General features: G+C 43.4%; 1 protein-coding gene across 1 annotated transcript; it reads left to right on the top strand.

The window, feature by feature from the left end:
- Positions 1 to 1,031: 1,031 nt before the first annotated feature.
- Positions 1,032 to 17,760, top strand: Pwp1 (PWP1 homolog, endonuclein). The gene is made up of 15 exons (XM_051206242.1): positions 1,032 to 1,110; positions 3,011 to 3,069; positions 3,177 to 3,361; positions 4,337 to 4,422; positions 4,524 to 4,620; positions 7,213 to 7,323; positions 8,146 to 8,276; positions 8,746 to 8,807; positions 9,713 to 9,809; positions 10,556 to 10,617; positions 12,582 to 12,693; positions 15,208 to 15,298; positions 15,392 to 15,513; positions 16,612 to 16,717; positions 17,450 to 17,760. Exons 1-15 carry the CDS (start codon positions 1,039 to 1,041, stop codon positions 17,557 to 17,559), a joined length of 1,503 nt encoding a protein of 500 aa, XP_051062199.1. The 5' UTR covers positions 1,032 to 1,038; the 3' UTR covers positions 17,560 to 17,760.
- Positions 17,761 to 18,249: the final 489 nt, after the last annotated feature.

Genomic DNA, 18,249 nt, shown 5'->3' with positions numbered 1-18,249 from the left:
GTCATGGTATTTCATCACAACAATAAAAAATAAGACAGAGGGCTTGGGCATTTTTAGCCAAGTCTTGCTTCGTAGCTGCTTTACAGTCCTGGCCGGCCTGTTAGGTCTCAAACCCAGGACGGACAGTCGAGGTGCTTAGTAGCGTATCAAAGCAGACTCTCCCGTCAGGGCTCCCTCAATCCCACCCGTTGCACGGTCCCACGGCTGGCATACCCCACTGCTTGCTCTGAATTTCCATCCCAAGGGGTTAAATGGCTGTTTCCCCAGGTTCTTCCCTATACAATCCAGGCATGTTTGGCCACATGGCCCCTTTGCTTGTTAGCTCTTGGCTAGTCTCTTGGCTTCCCACGTTCACTCTGGACTCTCCCAGATGTCTGTCTCAAAACCTCACCCCCTTTAGGAGCAGCCATGTCCTCCTTTTATATCATTTTTTCTTTTAGTGGCAACTTTGCCTCAGCCTCTCCAGTGTTGGAATTAAAGACACGCCACCATGCAGGTTTCGGTGCTAAATGTTTTGCTATGAAAATAACACTCAGTAATAAAACCTCTGGGCGAGTTGACTCAACGACTGTAATTCTAGTATTCGGGAGGCGAAAGCATCATGAGCTGCAAGGCGAGAAACTCTCCAAAAAGGTGGGGCGAGGAAGAGGGTATAGTTTGTGTGTGGAGCCCCGGGTGGGTTTGACCCCATACTGTAGCGGGTTAAAAAGCAAAGAAACCTAAGGACGGAATCTCCTTGAGGAATTAAACTCATTTCATCGAAACTTTAAAATAAACACCCCACAGACGTCCCCGTGTGCCATCTCTCAACCCACGGAACTACAATCAAAGTCGAGCGGTGGGATGGGTTTTGCCTCCTCTGTCCCCACGAGGACACCTTCTCTCCCAGGCACACCGTCTCCACCTGTCTGTCTGCGCACGGCCCTGCCCACTTCCCGCCAAGTCCCCGCCCCTTTCCCTTCGGCGCCTGCGAATGACGCCATGCGGGCGCCCGCGCCTGCGCACTGCCCCCCTCGCGGAGACTCGTCGCCGAGGATCATGAACCGCAGCCGCCAGGTGACCTGCGTGGCCTGGGTCCGCCGCGGCGTGGCCAAAGAGACGCCGGACAAGGTGAGTCCTGTTCGTGGGGTGGCGCCAGGGCACGCTCACCGGGTCGGCCCCGCTGGGGACGCACGCGCCCGGCCCGAGCCCGCGTAGGCGGCCTGCCTGGTGTAGCTCGGTTGCCCGAGGCGAGCAGGGACTGCATCCCTTCTCTGCCTTCCGGCTCCACCCCTGAATTAATTATTCGCGAGCACGTGGATTTTGTGCACGGAAGGGGGCGGGGTGCTTGCTTGTTAGAGTTTCTTGCGATGAGTCCGGTAGAACGTTATGGGTTAAGGAGGACATCGTACAAAAGCTAGAGACTGCGGCGACGGAGGGGGTTTGTTCGTCATACTAAGTGCTTCCTGCAAGCCAGGCGGTGTTCGGGGTCCCGGGATATGTTTGAGCGAAACAGGGCAAAGATCTTTTTGCGCTTTTGACTTTCGGCTGTGTGGTATGTCAGAGGATGTACGTGTCCTAAAACAAGCCAAGGGGTTGCTGTGGTTGTAATCGTCCGGGTCCGTAATAACTCGCCATGCGATGGGCATGGGAGTGGCCTGGATTTACTTCCTCTAAGGGATGGAAGTACTCCCTATAGGTGTAAGTTCCACCAGAGTACAGTGTTGAGTCACTGTTTTCTTTGATGTTTTGCCTACAGCAGGCAATCGGTGCGTTTTTTATAGAACAGGAACGACGAATCACCTCATTAGCATTTGTCCAAAAAGAAATGGTTTTCATTTTTAAAGGGACAAACAGCTTTTGAAGTATTTGAAGGGGAGTCTTTAAAATTCCCTAGTTCCCATGCCCCACCCCAAGCAACACCTTTTTGTGTGTATGCCATGTTCTTGTGTTTGTATGTGTGCTGTCTGACTGAATCCAGAGCTAGCCAATTGAGACAGGCTGGCTGGCCAACAAGCACCAGAAATCCTCCTGTGTGACACTGGGGTCCCCATTGGTGAACTTACAGGGGTGCTTGTCACTGCGCCTAGTTTTTAAGTAAGTTCTGGGATGGAATTTAGGTCCTTTTGCTTCCTCAACAAACACTTGACTCCCCACCACCCCGGTGTTTTCTAACCTTTAATTTCTGGATATGTCTCAGCCAAAATAGAACCTCATTCCCTATTACAAGATTTTTGTTTTTGTTTTGGAAACCAGGGCTCACTTTGTAGCCCACAGTGGCCTCAGACTATTGACAGTCCTACTTCAGCTCCTTAAATACTAGAGTTAGAGCCACTGAAGAGCTGGAGGCTGTTCAATAGAAAGTGAACAATTGATTTACCTTCAACCATGGGTCATGGCCATGTTCACCTTAAGTATGCAACCCTGAACAATCATTAGCCTTCACAAGCTTAATTTAGTAGTGTTGGGTCATTGTTTGGGTGAGGAAGTGGTAGTTGTGAAGAGAGTGGCCGCAGTTTTGAACTTGGCTAGAACAAAAGATGCCCAGACAGGAAATCTTACTGGAAGTTGGGAAAATTGAGCTGGAGTTCAAGATTAGAGAATAGGGAAGTTGGAGGATGTAATTGGTTCCCAGAAAGAATCTATTTGCATTCATCAGTGGTGGAGGGGAAAAAGTAGAGGACAGGTGTTACATGGTTTGTTAATGGATGACCACTGGCAAGAGAGAGAGGTGCCCTTGGAGTTTGAGGTAGTTAGAATAGGCCACCACAGATCATTTTACAAAAATCTATCTATTTGAATATTGAGGAAGGTAGAGCAGAATGAGTATGACTTCTGAGCAGTATTAGGTGGGAGGGGTCTTAATCCTAGGACCTATCCAAGCTCTGCCTAGTTAAATTTAGAGCCTTAATCAACGTGCAGGGTTTTCTTGATGGCTCTTGAAGTTATCGTTTACATTTGCTTGAAGACTCAGTTCAAAGGCTTGTGGTTTCTGTAACTATGCTCTAATGAAGTGTTTGCTCCCTTGTAGGTAGAGCTAAGTAAAGAGGAAGTAAAGCGTCTCATCAATGAAGCAAAAGAAAAATTACAGTAAGTTTCCAAGTGGTGCTGCCTGTAGTCAAGCCCAGGTGACATGTGCCATATGCTCATCATTGGCAAATGCCACCTGAGTGACTTTTCCCTTTGTGTACATTCAGAGAAGAAGGGGGCAGTGAGGAAGAGGAGGCAGAGAGTCCTTCAGAAGATGGCATTCAGGGTGCCCACAGCCAGGCACGGCCTCTGGAGACCCTTGAGGATGGTGACCCACAGGATGATCATATACTAGATGATGATGAGCTGGCTGAGTATGACTTGGATAACTATGACCAAGAGGACAACCCAGGTGAGATGTGGCTCATCCCAACTGTGTCTGCTCATGGCAGTCTAGGTCCTGCTGTGCTATCCCAAAGCCTTAGTCTGTTTTATTGTCCCTGGGGTGAGGTTAGATAGAATTATTTAATATGTCCTCTATTTTGATATTTTTGTGCCTTTTGGTTGTTGGGGCTGCTGTGGTCCTCTTTCCTCTGGAGGTCTTAACTTTCTAGTAGCCCCACCAAGTGATGAAGGGAATACAATGCTGTGGACAAAGTATTGGACTGTGTGATGCTAAGGAGTCTTGTCATAGGAGCTTGGATTTGATTTGCCTTCCATTTTCGCCCCACTACCTGCCCTCCAGTACCTGGAAATGATGCCATCATATTATAAATCCAGAGATTAATCACTCAGTAGGACTTAATCACTCTCTAGAAGCTTGTCAGCTGGCACCCCATTCCCTAACATGAGAGCCTTTAAAGGCAACTTCATGTCCAACTCTAACAGTTACTTGGTTACTGATGCCCTTGCAAAGATGGAATAAAGGTTCCATTTTCAGACTGTGAAGCAAGTGAGTGGTTACATCTGAAAGCACTGGCTGCAGAACAGCCTAGCCAGCCATGAAGCTTGCCTCTTAGTTCTTACACTCCAGGCCTTATCTGGTTTGTTGATTTCAGCATTTCCTGGACACTTTCTTTCTGGATGCTCCTGGCTGCCTCTCCAGTACCTTGAATTTTAATTGTATGGAGCAAGCTACAGAAGCTGAATGAACAGAGCTCTAATCTTTTCCAAAAGGGTTAAATTCTGGAGTTAGTTTTTTTTGTTGGAAGATTAGGACTTCTAAGACTTAGAAAGGAATGCATTCCAGTTGCCAAATAAAAATGACTGTGAAATTTGTACAGTTAATGATAAAATAGACCTAAGTCCAGAACTAGATGTCTTCGGGAAGAGCTTTTGTCAAGGTGACTTTAATTTTTCCATATTGACGGGTGAATTCTTATTACAGATGCTGAGACCCTTGGTGAATCTCTGTTAGGTCTTACAGTATATGGCAGTAATGATCAAGACCCATATGTCACCCTGAAAGATACGGTAAATGTCTAGCCACATGAGTTTTCATATTGGCTCTAGGTGTTGAAAAACCTGGTTGAATCTCTGCCTCTAGCTAGTGATGGTTTCTTTCCTGCCCTTAGGAACAATATGAGCATGAAGATTTCTTGATTAAGCCCACTGACAATTTCATTATTTGTGGCCGTGCCGAACAGGAGCAATGCAATTTAGAGGTGCATGGTGAGTAAAGGGAATGACCCACCAAGAAGCTTTCCATGCGGTAGTAAAAGTGCACTGGCCACCTTTGTGCAACTCTAGAGACCAGGTCCTGCTGCACCTCAGTTGAGTTGTGACACAGATCGGTTTTACAGCACATCCTATGCAGGTGCGTGGTCTGGAATATCGTTTTCTTTCAGTGTCTATAGAAAAGGTCCCTTGGGGAAGGGGTTTTTGTTTTTATTTCTTTAGACTTATTTATTTTATGTGTGTATGTATGTGTACCAGATGTGTGCAGTGCCAATAGAAGCCAGAAGAGGGCATCCAATTCCCTGGAACCAGGGCCCTCTAGAGGATCAGCAAGTGCTCTTAACCATTTATACTTAGTCGTCTTTATTTCCCAAGCACCATGCTCTTTTTGACGAAAATATCTTGGTCCCTATGTCAGTTCAAGTAACAGCTACACCTAGACCTGAGAGAAGGCTCTAAGGTAATCTGCTTAGAAAACTTTAAATTGGATTTTTTTTTTTTTTTTTTTTCAGTGCTGGGATGACTCATGACTTCATACCAGACAGGCACACAGCTCCATCACCAGCTCTGTAGCAGATATTTTTAATTAACATTATACTAAAAGGATATCAGCAGGACATTTGGGATACTTTGCCCCTGTGTTTTCCTTAGTTCTCTTCTGTCCTTCCTCTGAGCACTTGCCTCCTGAGCAGTCCACTTGGCCTGGCCCCTGCTCCCCTCAGCCCGTCCTTGCCCATCAGCCTAGGAACTGAAGTGGTGGGGGTGGCCTGTGGACACATACTCGCACATTCAAAAGTGGGACCTTTAGGCTTGCGTTTATTGACCTCTTATAGTGGCTTCATTAGTTACACTTCTTCTGTGTTTTAGTTTGGGGAGTTTGGTTTGGTTTGTTTTCCCCAGTGCTTGGTGTCAAACCTAGGGCTCTTGGGTTAGCATGCTAAGCACACACAGGACGCTGAGCTGGCCCCACTTACGCCCTCTTGTCCCACTCCCTCCTCACCTTATGAAACTCAGGCTTCATGGCGGACAGCAGAGAACTTTACTTGCTGAGCCATGTTGCTATACCCAACACCCACTCTCTCTCTCACTCTCTCTCTGTCTCTCTCTCTCTGTGTCTCTCTCCCTCTCATACTCTCTCTGTCTCTCTCTGTCTCTGTGTGTGTGTGTCTCCCTCTCATACTCACTCTCTCTGTCTCTATGTGTGTGTGTATCAGAGGATTCTTTCCACCATGTGGGCCCTGATGATTAAATTTAGACTAAGAACAAATACCTTGTCAGCAATCTTGCCAGCCCTCTTAGCCTGGGTCTCTGTAACTCCTAAGGACCTTCAGCGCTGTCTGTAGCAGTGGTTCCCAGCCTTCTTGACGCTGCAACCCTTTAATAGAGTTCCTCTTGTTGTAGTGACCCCCACCATAAAATTATTTTATTGCTACTTTGTAACTGTAATTTTGCTGCTATGAACCATAATGTAAATATCTGTTTTCCAGTGGTATTAGGGTGGCCCCTGTGAAAAGTCTTTTGAGTCCCCACCGCCAGGGGTCACAACCCACAGGTTAAAAGGAAGCCTATAATTAGGTCATTGTGTTCTATCAATATTTGACATTTTTCTAACGTAAGGCTTTCAGTGGCATATATAGTGTGAAGTTGTTCTAACTCCTGATGTTTTTAAACTTTTAAACATGTTAGCTGAGAACTATAGCTGGGTAGTGCAGACCAGCACTTGGGAGTCTGAGACAAGAGAAGCCATGCAAGTAGAGGCCAGCCTGGCCAGTCAGCAAGATTCTGCGCAAAACAAAACAGATGAAAACTGTTATTTACAAAATTGTAATTTTATTAGACTTTGAGGTTGTTTTTTATGCATGCACATGAGATGATTGTGTCACTAGCAGTTTAATTTACAGTGTATGCCAAGCACATTGGTGGCTGCTAACGCTTCTGCAGGACTGTGTCTTCTCAGCAGGGGCTAATGTGATGGAACTTGATGTGACATTTCCCAACCCCAGAATCTGTCCTATAATCAGAGATCAGAGAATTAAATAAAGAAAACAAAGAGCCTAGGCTTCTTTTCTCACTTCTTCCTCAGTAAAGAGCCTGTTAAAGGAGACAGGGCAAACAGAACTGCTATAACTCTTGTCATCACCCTGTCCTCGGTGATGTGATTTTGTCCCTTCCCGGATGTGAATGTGAACGCACTACCCTGCCACATTTGAAAGGGTATTGGTTTACACTTTAGTCTTCATAAACTCCTGAAGTAACTTTTGGTAGGCATTTAAGCTTCTACAATTATTTTTCTCCAGTGTTATTTTTGCTCTTTGGGACGTGAAATCAGCTAGACCTTTGGCAGATAATGTTAGTCTTCCTTGTAGAGTGTTGTTTGTAATGAAGATAGTAGGCAGCAGAACCATTTATCTGGCTGGCAATGTTCATGGAAAATGCCAAGAGATGAGAATGCATCAGACTAGACAGACAGACTTTCTACTGCATAGTGACCATGAAGTTTCCTTGTGGACAGTGTTCTTGTGAGGTGGGTGGGTGTGATTTCTGAAGTCCCTAATTTACTACAGTCTCTCTTCCCAATCCTTTCAGTCTACAATCAAGAAGAGGAGTCTTTCTATGTCCACCACGACATACTCCTGTCTGCATACCCTCTCAGTGTGGAATGGCTGAATTTCGATCCTAGCCCAGATGCTTCCTCTGGTAATTGGGAAACTTGCTTGTTCTGCATGAGTCAGAGTTGTTGGCAATAGTTTATGAAGTGTTGTTTCTGTCATTCCCCCTGTAATGTCACTGTTTGGGGTCTGTGTGCCTGCAGAGTTTACATGAGGTACTACACTGAGGGCTCAAAGATACTTTCCGAAAGCTCTTTTGACTAGAACTATTGGATCTCATGAAAGCCCAGTGTAAAGCAGTATTATGTTACCAGCTCTAATTTAGGGATGTAACCTGTCTCAGAAAACATTCCAATGAACCAGATATGGAATGGTAGTGGGAGCTAGGGCCAACCTGGACTGTGAAATGAGACCTGGTCTTTAAAAAGGAAGGAAGGAAGGAAGGAAGGAAGGAAGGAAGGAAGGAAAATAAAAGTAAAATAAGAGCACTTGTCCCAGGTAACTAGCTTCTCATGGTGGCCTTTTCACACTCTTAGTTGCCCTGTTGATGCTTCTCGGTGACAGTAAACACTGTATGTAGTACTGATGACTTTATTGCATTTGCAAGGCTCACAAGTCTAACCTGATCCTTCCTCATCCCTGCAGCAGTCCGTGGAGAAAAAAGGCAGCAGTTGTCACTTAACTGCAGTACATTTCAGTTGGGGGTCGTAGGATTGAGCCTTTATGACTAGAATAACAGCTCTCAAACCTGAGCTCAGCAGGGGCATGGAAGTTGTTAGAACTGCAGGATTCCAAGATGATGATGCAGGAGTTTGAGAAGCAACGCTCACTTGCCTCCATAGTGTCATGTACCAGACTGGCAGACTTGGTGTTAGCTTTATAGTCAAAAGTGCATTGTTTCTTTGCGTAGGAAATTACATTGCTGTGGGAAACATGACCCCTGTTATCGAGGTGTGGGATCTGGATATAGTGGACTCTCTAGAGCCAGTCTTCACATTGGGAAGTAAGCTTTCAAAAAAGAAGAAGAAGAAAGGAAAGAAGGTAAAGAGGAGTAGATATTAAAAGACATACTGGGTTAAGTTACTGGAGAGGAGGGTATAAGAACATATATTTTTTGCAGTCAGTCTTGGTAGAACAAGAAAGGAAGTTAACGTAATTTCTAATTTCAGAAAGCCCATGTGTTCTGGTTGCATGAAACTTGTTGGCATGTAATTTCACAGAACAGGTGATTCAGGTGATGCTCTTTCTTGTAGAGTAGCTGTTCCATTAAACACTAGTCTTGAAGTTTCTGTTTAGCTGCTTTTGTGATGAGTTCCAAACATCTTATTCTATTCTTAGTGTGTAAAGTAAGTTTGGAGAGAGGTGAAAGGCAATGTTGATAGATCATGAATTGCTATAGTTTCTTTCTGAAAAGAATATTTACCATGATAAAGGTAGTTAGATAAAGTTGATAGACAGTTTGTGGTGGGTTACATTTAATACAAAGAAATAATTAAAATAATTATTACAGAGTTCCTCAGCAGAAGGGCATACTGATGCTGTCCTTGACCTTTCCTGGAATAAGACAGTCAGGTAAAAAGATGACATAAATATGATGTAAATTGTTCTAGTTCATGCCTCCACTGTCCACCTCCTGTGCATGGCCTAAATACGATGCAGGTTGTTGTAATTCATGCTTACAGTGCCCACCTCCTGTGCGTGAACCTTTGTGCCCCTCTGTCCCCTTTCATGCAGTGTGCAGCACTCCAGGCGGCAGCTGTACTTTCCAGTTGCATCGCCACAGGTGCCCTTTACAAATCTGGGGACCAGTCAGGTGGTGGCAACACACGCCTTTAATCCCAGCGCTCCAGAGGCAGAGGCAGGAAGATCTGTGAGTTCAAGGCCAGCCTGGTTTACAAAGCAACAGAAACCCTGTCTCGGAAAAAAATTTTAAAAAGGGACAGAGAAGTGTTTCAGTGGTTAGGAGCGGCCACTGCTCACTCTTACAGAGAACCTGACACTGGTTCTCAGCACCCACATCCAGGGGCTCACAACAAAATGTATTTTCTGAAATTTACCTCTGTCAGTCTGTAGGTCTGTCTGTTTTGTGATAGCTTTGACTTTAATTGAGAATTGTGTGCATCTCGGTTTTGTTTATGGGTCCCTTGTATGGGCATACAAGTCCCAGAATCAGCTTGCCACTCTGTAGTGAAGTAAGCATTTGAGTTGAATCTGTCATCATGTGTAGCCGAATCTAATCAGCCTGTAGGTGCTGTTCCGTCTCAACAATATTACATCTTCCAGTGCAAGTGGAGAAAGGTCTTACCTTACCTCTTTGACATTTATTTTTATAATCTTTGATAGTTTTCATGATGTAAGTCTTAAGCTTTGGATTTTAAATTCCTGATCTTTTACTGATTTGACTATAAGTGAACCCCTTGTGTTTAATGCTTTGCTTTTAAAAATTATTTCTCTAATTTGTTTCTTCCCTTTCTCAGAAATGTACTGGCAAGTGCATCAGCAGATAGCACTGTAATCCTCTGGGATATGTCTGTGGGGAAGCCGGCAGCCAGGCTTACTGCACACACAGACAAGGTATGACTTAGGAGATATAGGGCTTTTACACCATCTGGCAGATTATTGTTAAAGTAATCTGCACATTTGTGTATGGTTTTATGATTTAGAAAGTGCTGAGGTTTACAGAGCCTTCTCTATGAGACATACACTCCTCTAATCTTCCAGAACCAGGAGCATGAATGCCCTGTGACGTGTTCACGGAGGTTCTTGGGGTAAGGAGGTGTGGTTGTCAGTTACAGGAGTAGAAAAGAGAGATTGTAGCAGATGTGTTACTATAAAAATACTCAGGGTGCTGTTGTACTGAAAAAGTTGAGGCCAGTCCATGCTACTTTCCTCCCCTTTCTTCTGAGGGAGGCAACCAATTCCATCACGGGGTTTGAGGACTGCTGTTACTCGCGTAAGTGCTAGACTTCATTTGAAAATGTGGTTTCCCTTTTTGAATATTTAATAACTGGTTTCTTGACCAGGCAAGATGCCTCATACCTTTAATCCCAGTAACCAGGTGGCAGAGGCAGGTGAAACTCTTGAGTTAAAGGTCATTAGGCAAGTCTGGTCTATATAGTAAGTTTCAGGACCAGCCAGGCCTGCATAGTGAAACCCTTCCTCCCAAAAAAAACAAAACAACAAACCCTGTAGATTACACAGTGTTGGAAGTACAGAGAGGGCATAGAAGCAGTGCTGGTTGGTTCTGCCTCACCACACAGTAGCACTATTCCTCCCAGTGGGTAAGGATGGATCTCTTATTTTATCCTTCTTCCCTGTAGGTCCAGACTCTACAGTTTCATCCATTTGAAGCACAAACTCTGATTTCTGGGTCATATGATAAGTAAGAAAGCATTTCTCTTACTGCTATTGCATTATGTGTAAACTAATCTAAAAGTACTTGGCCTGGGGTGGGGGTGGGGAGTAGCTCAGAAGGGCTGTTGCCCAGTATGCACAAGGCCTTCTGTCTACACCAACACCAAGACAAGACAAAAGTACCATTTGATGCTTAGTCAGGTTATACTACTGAGGTAGCTATGTGCATAAATTACTAGTGCTGTTTTTCAGCCCTGACCCTTCATTCCCTCTAAAAAGAAATGTGGTTTTGTTGTAGTAATCTTAACTATGGGAACTAGCAATTTTTCTGGCTTTCTGAGTTAGCCATTTTTGTGATATAAGCAATCCCGAACTTGGTGACTTCCTTATGCCATTGGAGATTCTGCCAATGTAGACTGAGTTGGGCTGGTAACTGCTCACAATGGTGTAGTTAGGCTAAACAGAGACACTTGATTCTCCAAAGGCAGAGAGCCCAAGGCATTTGGAGATTTGGTTGAGAACTAGTACACTTTTCCCATCATAGAACATGTTTCGTGGAGTGGAAGATGTGCTCTTCTTCCATGGAGTAGTCACACTTCACATGGAAGAAGCCATGGGTGTAGGAGAAATGAGTGTAATGGGAATGTGGTTGTTGGAACTCCTACAGTCAGGTGCAAGAGCCCCGGCCACATGTTCTCCTTTTTACAGACTGCATCTGAGGGGAGGGGTGGCTAGAAGAACCACACCAGCTTTTTTTTTTTTTTTTTTTTTTTTTTTTTTTGATTCCTTAGCCTTTACAAGAGTTTGTTTCATTCTTTTAAGATGGGATATCAGGTCAGTCAAACTAGAGGAGCACTCCAGAATGTAATTTTAGGTTCTTTGGCAACAGGGAGGGACAGTTTCTGTGAACTGAACCTCAGACAGCCATGCAGAGGCTTAGTGATTGTTACACAGAAGTTGTTTGGGGGGCCTAAAACAAGTTCATGTATCAAAAGTCCTGATCTATATGTTTTCTGAAAGAACATATCACATCCCTAGAACTTTAGGCTTTGTGTGGTGCTGTCTGCAGTACCCAATGATTCAAGACTCCCCAGGTCTGCCAGGACCACCTTGTGACCACTGTCATGCAAAGGCTGGAAAGCTCCTTCATAAAAACAACCACTGTTTTCCACAATGATTTCTTCAAGGTCTGAGTGCTTCTAGAAAACAAGTATTCATTCTGATGTTTTCCCTAGATACAGTGAAAACAACTATTTCATTCTAATGTATACCCTAGATACAGACTAGATTTCTGCTGCAGTGTGACTTGTGAAAACTGTTAAGACTGGCCCATAGTTCCCCAAGCACAATAACCTGACTAGAGAACAGCTGTGGTGAGAGCCTGAGTTACATGGCCAGGAGCCCTACCTAGGAAAGGGAAGTAAGAATTGCCTAGGACTTTGGGACTAGGATTCATCTGTAAGTGAAGATTTTGACCAGCGGAAGTTGGCTCCAGTTCAAGCCACCACACCTTCAATGACAAAACCATAGTCCACTAGTGAAATCCAACTTTTGGTGCTAAAGAAACGGCTCAGTGGTTAAGAACACGTTTTGTTCTTTCAGAGGATCTTAACTCCAGTTCCAGGGGGTCTGATGCCCATTTTCCTCCACGGGCACTGATGGGAGATGCTCACACATGTGCTGCATGTATATTCATGCAGGCAAAACATTCATGTACAGACATATCCAAACAGAAAGTGAAGAGTCTAGTGGGCTGGAGAGATGGAATAGTCATTAGGAGAACTTGCTCCTCTTCAGAGAACTGAACGTCATTCCTAGCACCTACACCAGATAGCTCACAGGGATTGGGTATCTTCTCAACTATGTGGGCTCCCACACATACAACATAACCTTAAAACAGGCTTTAAATAATTGAATTGTGAATTCACAGTGTTGCTCTGCTAGCGTTTCACTAAAATGCATTGAACACTAACGTGGCTGCAATATGTTCAGGTCAGTGGCTCTATATGACTGCCGAAATCCAAATGAGAACCATCGCCTATGGCGGTTCAGTGGGCAGATTGAGAGAGTGACCTGGAACCACTTCTCACCCTGTCATTTTTTGGTAAGAATATGAACATTTGCTTTTTTGGGTTTTTTAAAACATATTTCCTCCAATTCCTACAATGAGAGATTCTCAGAAAGTCATTTTCTCTGTTTAGAAGTGTGAAGCTTCTAGGTCTAGAATTGAAAACAGTATATTTCTTAACAATACAATGTCTTAACTACAAAAAAATGGTAGCTAATTTTCAACTATTCCAGTGTGCTACATATTATTTTTACATTCCAGACCATTTTACTACATACTAGTTATTTTTGAAATATCAAGCATCATAATATTCTGTTTCAAGATTCTGAGGTACGATCTGTGTGGCTCAGGCTGGTCTTGAACTTGCAAATTCTCCTGCTTCTACCTATTTCTTGTGTTTTTCAATGGTTAAATCAGTCCAAAAGATACTCTTACTTAAATCCTTATGTGTAAATGGGAAGAAAGATTCCATTAATATCAACCAAAGAGAAATAAAGTCCTAGTGTTGCAGTCCATAGGGCTGTGGTGTTTTGAAAATGCTGTTCAAAGAATGGAGGTGTCTGCCTTTTAATTAGCATACAAATTATTGGTTCATTTGTGGCATTTCCTTTCTTTTTTTTTTTTTTTTTTTTTTTTTTTTTTTAGACAAGGTTTCTTTGTGTAGCCTTGGCTGTCTTAGAACTTTGTGGCATTTTCATTTAGGCTCGTTTTGATTGATCCTCGTTTCCTTCCCTGCCGACACCCCCCCCCACCTCACCCCGCCTTGTTTTTCCTAATGTACCCTTTTAACCTCAGTATTCCTTACTCTATGTTTCCCTTTGTTTTAGTATGTCATGTCTCTTGCCTCCTTTAAAAATAAACAAACTGGTTCTATCTGCTTTAGTTTGCAGATTTAGAGTTTATGTGCATATGCATTCATTCACTGGCTTTCACTTTGATAATAGGAAGGCTCTGCTATAACAACACATCATGAAAACACAGGAAAGCAAGTCACGGGAATGTTAAATGCCCATTTCTAAGAAAATACAACTTATACATACATGCATTTTAATCAAGCTGTGCCTTGCAGTGTATTTAAGAAACAGTAGTGTGCAATCATGTTGGGAAAATAATGAAATCTAAATGCCTTTAAGTATTCTTAGCTGTACAACATAAAACTAATCTAATTTATAACCACCCCAATCAAAACACTTGAAAAGTTGGTGAGTAAGTAGGATTGCCATTTCCAAGGGCATTCAGCCCATACTGGCTTTTCTTTTTTCCTTCTCTTCCACTCTGGGACACAGTGTGGCCGTGTATCCCAAGCTGGCCTCAAAGGCACGATTTCCTGCTCAGCCTTTGGAGAGCGTATAGCAGTGTATCACAGCTTCTTTATGTACAAATTATAAATGTTCCAGTCCCAGCTAATTAGGAAACTGAGCAAGAAAAGAACACTGCAGTTTTGTGACAACTTTTTAAGAAATTAAGCTTCCAGTGTTTCTGAGAATGTTATCTGCTACTGTAAGATCACTTTATGAATTCTAAACATTTGAGTGTAGTTTTTCTCAAGGAAAGAGAGCTTCACCAGTAGCAGGATGTTTTACTCGACACTGAAGACAATAGTGTGGAGTTACAATGCATCCTAGAATACCAGTAAAGTAGTTCAAAACAGAGTCTGTGACAGCTCCTACTGATGGCTCCCAGGTTAGGAACTGATTTGAAAGTCACTGATGCAAACTGTGCAAGAGTTTGTGCTGTTACAATCCTCAGAAAAGATGCCTGGTCATTTCACCTGGGGTATGTGAGATTAGTGCATCATAACTACGTTCACCCCTGAGTCCAGCTTTTGCCTAGAGGATTTTGAAGTCTTTTTTCTGGTTTGTCATCTTATTTCATTTTATTGGGTATGAGTGTTTTGCCTCTATGCACTGTAAGTGTGCCCTGTGTATGCAGTGCCCATGGAGGTGAGGGATGGCATCATATTCCCTAGAACTACAGTTACAGATGGCTGAACCATTGTGTGGGCGCTGGGAATTGAAGCCAGGTCCAGTCTTAGCTTTTGGCCCCACATCTAGCAATCACCCTTTCCTGTGCTGGTGTTGCCCAGGAGCTTTAGGCCTCTCCCACCTTCCTTTGCTCCCCAGTTCTTGAGAACCTTGAAGCTTGTTTTCACCTGTCAGCCCACTGCTGTGGCAGTGTTGAGACGTGATCTGATCACACCATTTTTCTTAAGTTACTCATTGGCTCCTGACATCCATCTTCTTTCCTCCTCTGCCTGGCATTCTGTGTTCCTCAGTTCACAGCTTCAGCAGCCATGCTCAGCAACACTGTGCCACCCCACCCCACCCCACAGTCCTTTTACCCTGCTCAGTGACTGCACTTTGTTCCCGTCCCTAACCCTGTTCTCTCCTGCTTCATGAACATAGCTCATGCAAAAGTAAGCTCTTGTGTCTATCTTTAATTTTCAGTAAATTCTACAGAGAAGACTTTTACTGTAATTTACATACACATGTCCCCATTGCTGAATTTTATTGTCATATAACACGATCTTGCCCATCTTTTACTCTGCAGGCCAGTACAGATGACGGCTTTGTGTATAATCTGGATGCACGTTCAGATAAGCCAATCTTTACACTTAATGCGCACAATGATGAGATCTCTGGTGAGCAACAGTGATGTTTCTTTCAAGTGCATTAAGTATGAAAAATAAATCTAAATTTCGGGCAGTAGCTCCTAAACTAATCTTGTCTTCCAGGTCTTGATCTGAGCAGTCAGATCAAGGGTTGCCTCGTAACTGCTTCAGCAGACAAATATGTGAAGATTTGGGACATCCTAGGAGACAGGCCAAGTCTCATTCATTCTAGAGACATGAAAATGGTGAGCATCTCCCTGACAGTTTTATTTGCTCGTCTTTTCCTGGCAATCACTGCAGTCAGGCATAGAGATAGTCAGGCTTGGTGGGAGTTTCTAACGTAGAGACTTTTAAGGAATGCAGTTACTATTATCAGAACTCTTTTCCAGTTCACAAGCTTAATAGTCACTTGATAAGATTAAGAAGAATGGGGGAAAAGCCCACAGCTGATCCTCAACTCAGGGCGTCTTGGAACTTCAAATGGGCACTGAAGCTATGCGTGGCTCTTTACTACACTGAAGTTGATTTTACATGTATGTGTGAGCAAAGCATGTAGAATAACTAGTTTCTTTTAACAGACAGTATACATGCTGAGTTACATGATTAACATTGGCAGTACAGTGGACTTCACAGCTGTTAAAAACGTGTCTGTTCACTTAGTTTATTGAAAGGAAGGCCTGAGGTTTCTTAGTTTTCATCCCAAGCTTATCTATAAATGACTACTTGTTTCAATAACTGTCTAGAATAACAAACATTATCTCACTGAAGGGTTCTATATTTTTCTCGTTCACACTTTCAATAATGCATATTTCTAATATCTAGTAGTAAAAATGAAAATATTGAAAGTTTACTGATAAGTTAAGGGAGCTGGAGAGACAGCACTTAACTACCAAGCCTGGTGACCATGTTTTCAGAGGAGAGAATGAGCTCCTGCAAGTTGTCCTCTGACCGACCACACATGCCCACCCCCAACACATAAGACAGCTAATGTTTCCCAGTGATCGAGGCTGAGGATACAGCTCCATGGAGGAGCACCTGCCTAGAAATGCCTGATCCCCAACCTGCAGATGGATCATTTAAGGAAAAAAAACATAAGAGTGACCTCAGAAATCATTTGTAAAGATGAATAAAGCTGTGTGAACACAGCAAAAGGTGGGCAATTCCTAATGAAAGAATGAGACCTGCATAGTGAAATCATGACTAGTTTCATGGTGCGCCATAGGCAGTTCTTATCTAGCTTTGAGTGACAGATCAAACCTGTCCTTAGAGTAGTAGTAAGGGCCCACCAGGTACAACTCTCTGCAAGGATAGAAACCACTGACTTTCAGCTCTTCTCTCCCCAGGGGGTTCTCTTTTGTTCTTCATGTTGTCCTGATTTGCCTTTTGTTTATGCCTTTGGGGGTCAGAAAGAAGGGCTTCGAGTTTGGGACATAAGCACTGTCTCTTCAGGTAAGAACTTTCAGGCCTGCTCTTTCCAAAAGCCTAAGGACTAAGCACAGGGTGGGAATTTAATGTGTTGTGTGAATGGCAAAGGCATGTCCAGTGTGCAGCCTGTAGTTCCTACCTCAAATAATAAGTCTGTCTTCACATATGAAGTGCAGATTATTTTCTAATATCTTAAAATGGAAAGCTTCCTGGGAAAGCTGGAAGGAAATGTAGCAGTCTCAAGGAAGAGCCTTCCCAGGTGCCAGACAGCATGAACATGCTCATTCCCAACTTCTTCCTGCAAGATAGAGCCTTCCCCCCAGCCTCAGAATAGTAGTGACTCTTACCGTCTTAAGGTTGTTTAGTGTGTCCTACAGGCAGTGTGTCTCACTAAATTCTCCCTCCCATGATGAGAAGTATCCTAAGATTTGTCTGGGTTGCTGATCTGAGTTTACAGATAGGATGTATGTGTAGATTATGTATGTATGTATGGTGGCGGTACAGAGGGGAATAAATCTGTAGCATAGCCATGTTCCAGGGCAGATTTAGAAAGCTCTAGGACAAGGCTGAGAAGTACAAAACGACAAGAGAAGATTCGCCCATCTGGTACATTGATTGGTCAGGCTTACTGAATTGGCTGCTTTATCACTTAGTATTAATGTTATTTTCTAAGTTTTCACCTCACAGCAGAACTTTGTTGATGCTCTAGTCCTTATAGTATAGACTCTTAACTCCTTATCTAATGGTTCCTTTTAGTGAATGAAGCATTTGGAAGGCGGGAGAGGCTGGTTATTGGCAGCACTAAAGGCTTGTCTGTTAGTGGCCCTTGCGGGAGTGGGAACCCACAGACACCAATGGAGTCCTGACAAAGTTCCATCTCCTGGCATGTTTATATGAGCTCAGAGTTTGGATGTGTAGCTGCAGTCATACAATGATGGAGACAAAATTCAGTTCCTGTTGCAATTCCTCTCTGCAGCTTTGGTGGCAGTCCACAGCTTCTGTCTGCCTTCACCTGGTATTGTACAGTTCTTATATTTCTTGGAATTAAAAATGTTTTTTAAAAATGATTGCCTTCTGACCAAGAACTGTAGATTTATAAAACAATGGTAACTTCAAGAGTTTTGGAGACTAGGTCTTGCAGTGTTAGCCAGGATGGTGTGGCTGAGGCCTATCCCAGCACTGGGGAGAAGGGAGATTCCTGGAGCTCCAAGGCCAGCCAGGCTGGCCTGTTCAAGGATCCACTTGTCTCCACCTTCCCAGGCTGGGATTACAGTATGCATAGTAGGTTCCAGAATTGAATTCAGGCCCATGTGCTTTGCAAAGCGAGCATGTTAATTGACTGATCAGTCGCCCTGGTCCATTTTGTTATGAAAATGTGATTATTTACACCTTTTCCACGTTAATCATATTTTTGACATTGCTTTTGGTTATGAACTACATGTTTTCAGGAATGTTTTCTTTGTCCCAACATCTAAAAACTATTTTTGAGAAATCATTTCATATGAATTTTCTATTATCAAAAAACAACAAACTGTCAAAGTAATACTGAATAAGTT

Source organism: Phodopus roborovskii, unplaced genomic scaffold (genome assembly GCF_943737965.1).
Source record: "Phodopus roborovskii unplaced genomic scaffold, PHOROB, whole genome shotgun sequence".
Taxonomy (NCBI): domain Eukaryota; kingdom Metazoa; phylum Chordata; class Mammalia; order Rodentia; family Cricetidae; genus Phodopus; species Phodopus roborovskii.
This window is presented reverse-complemented; position numbering and strand designations above follow the sequence as displayed.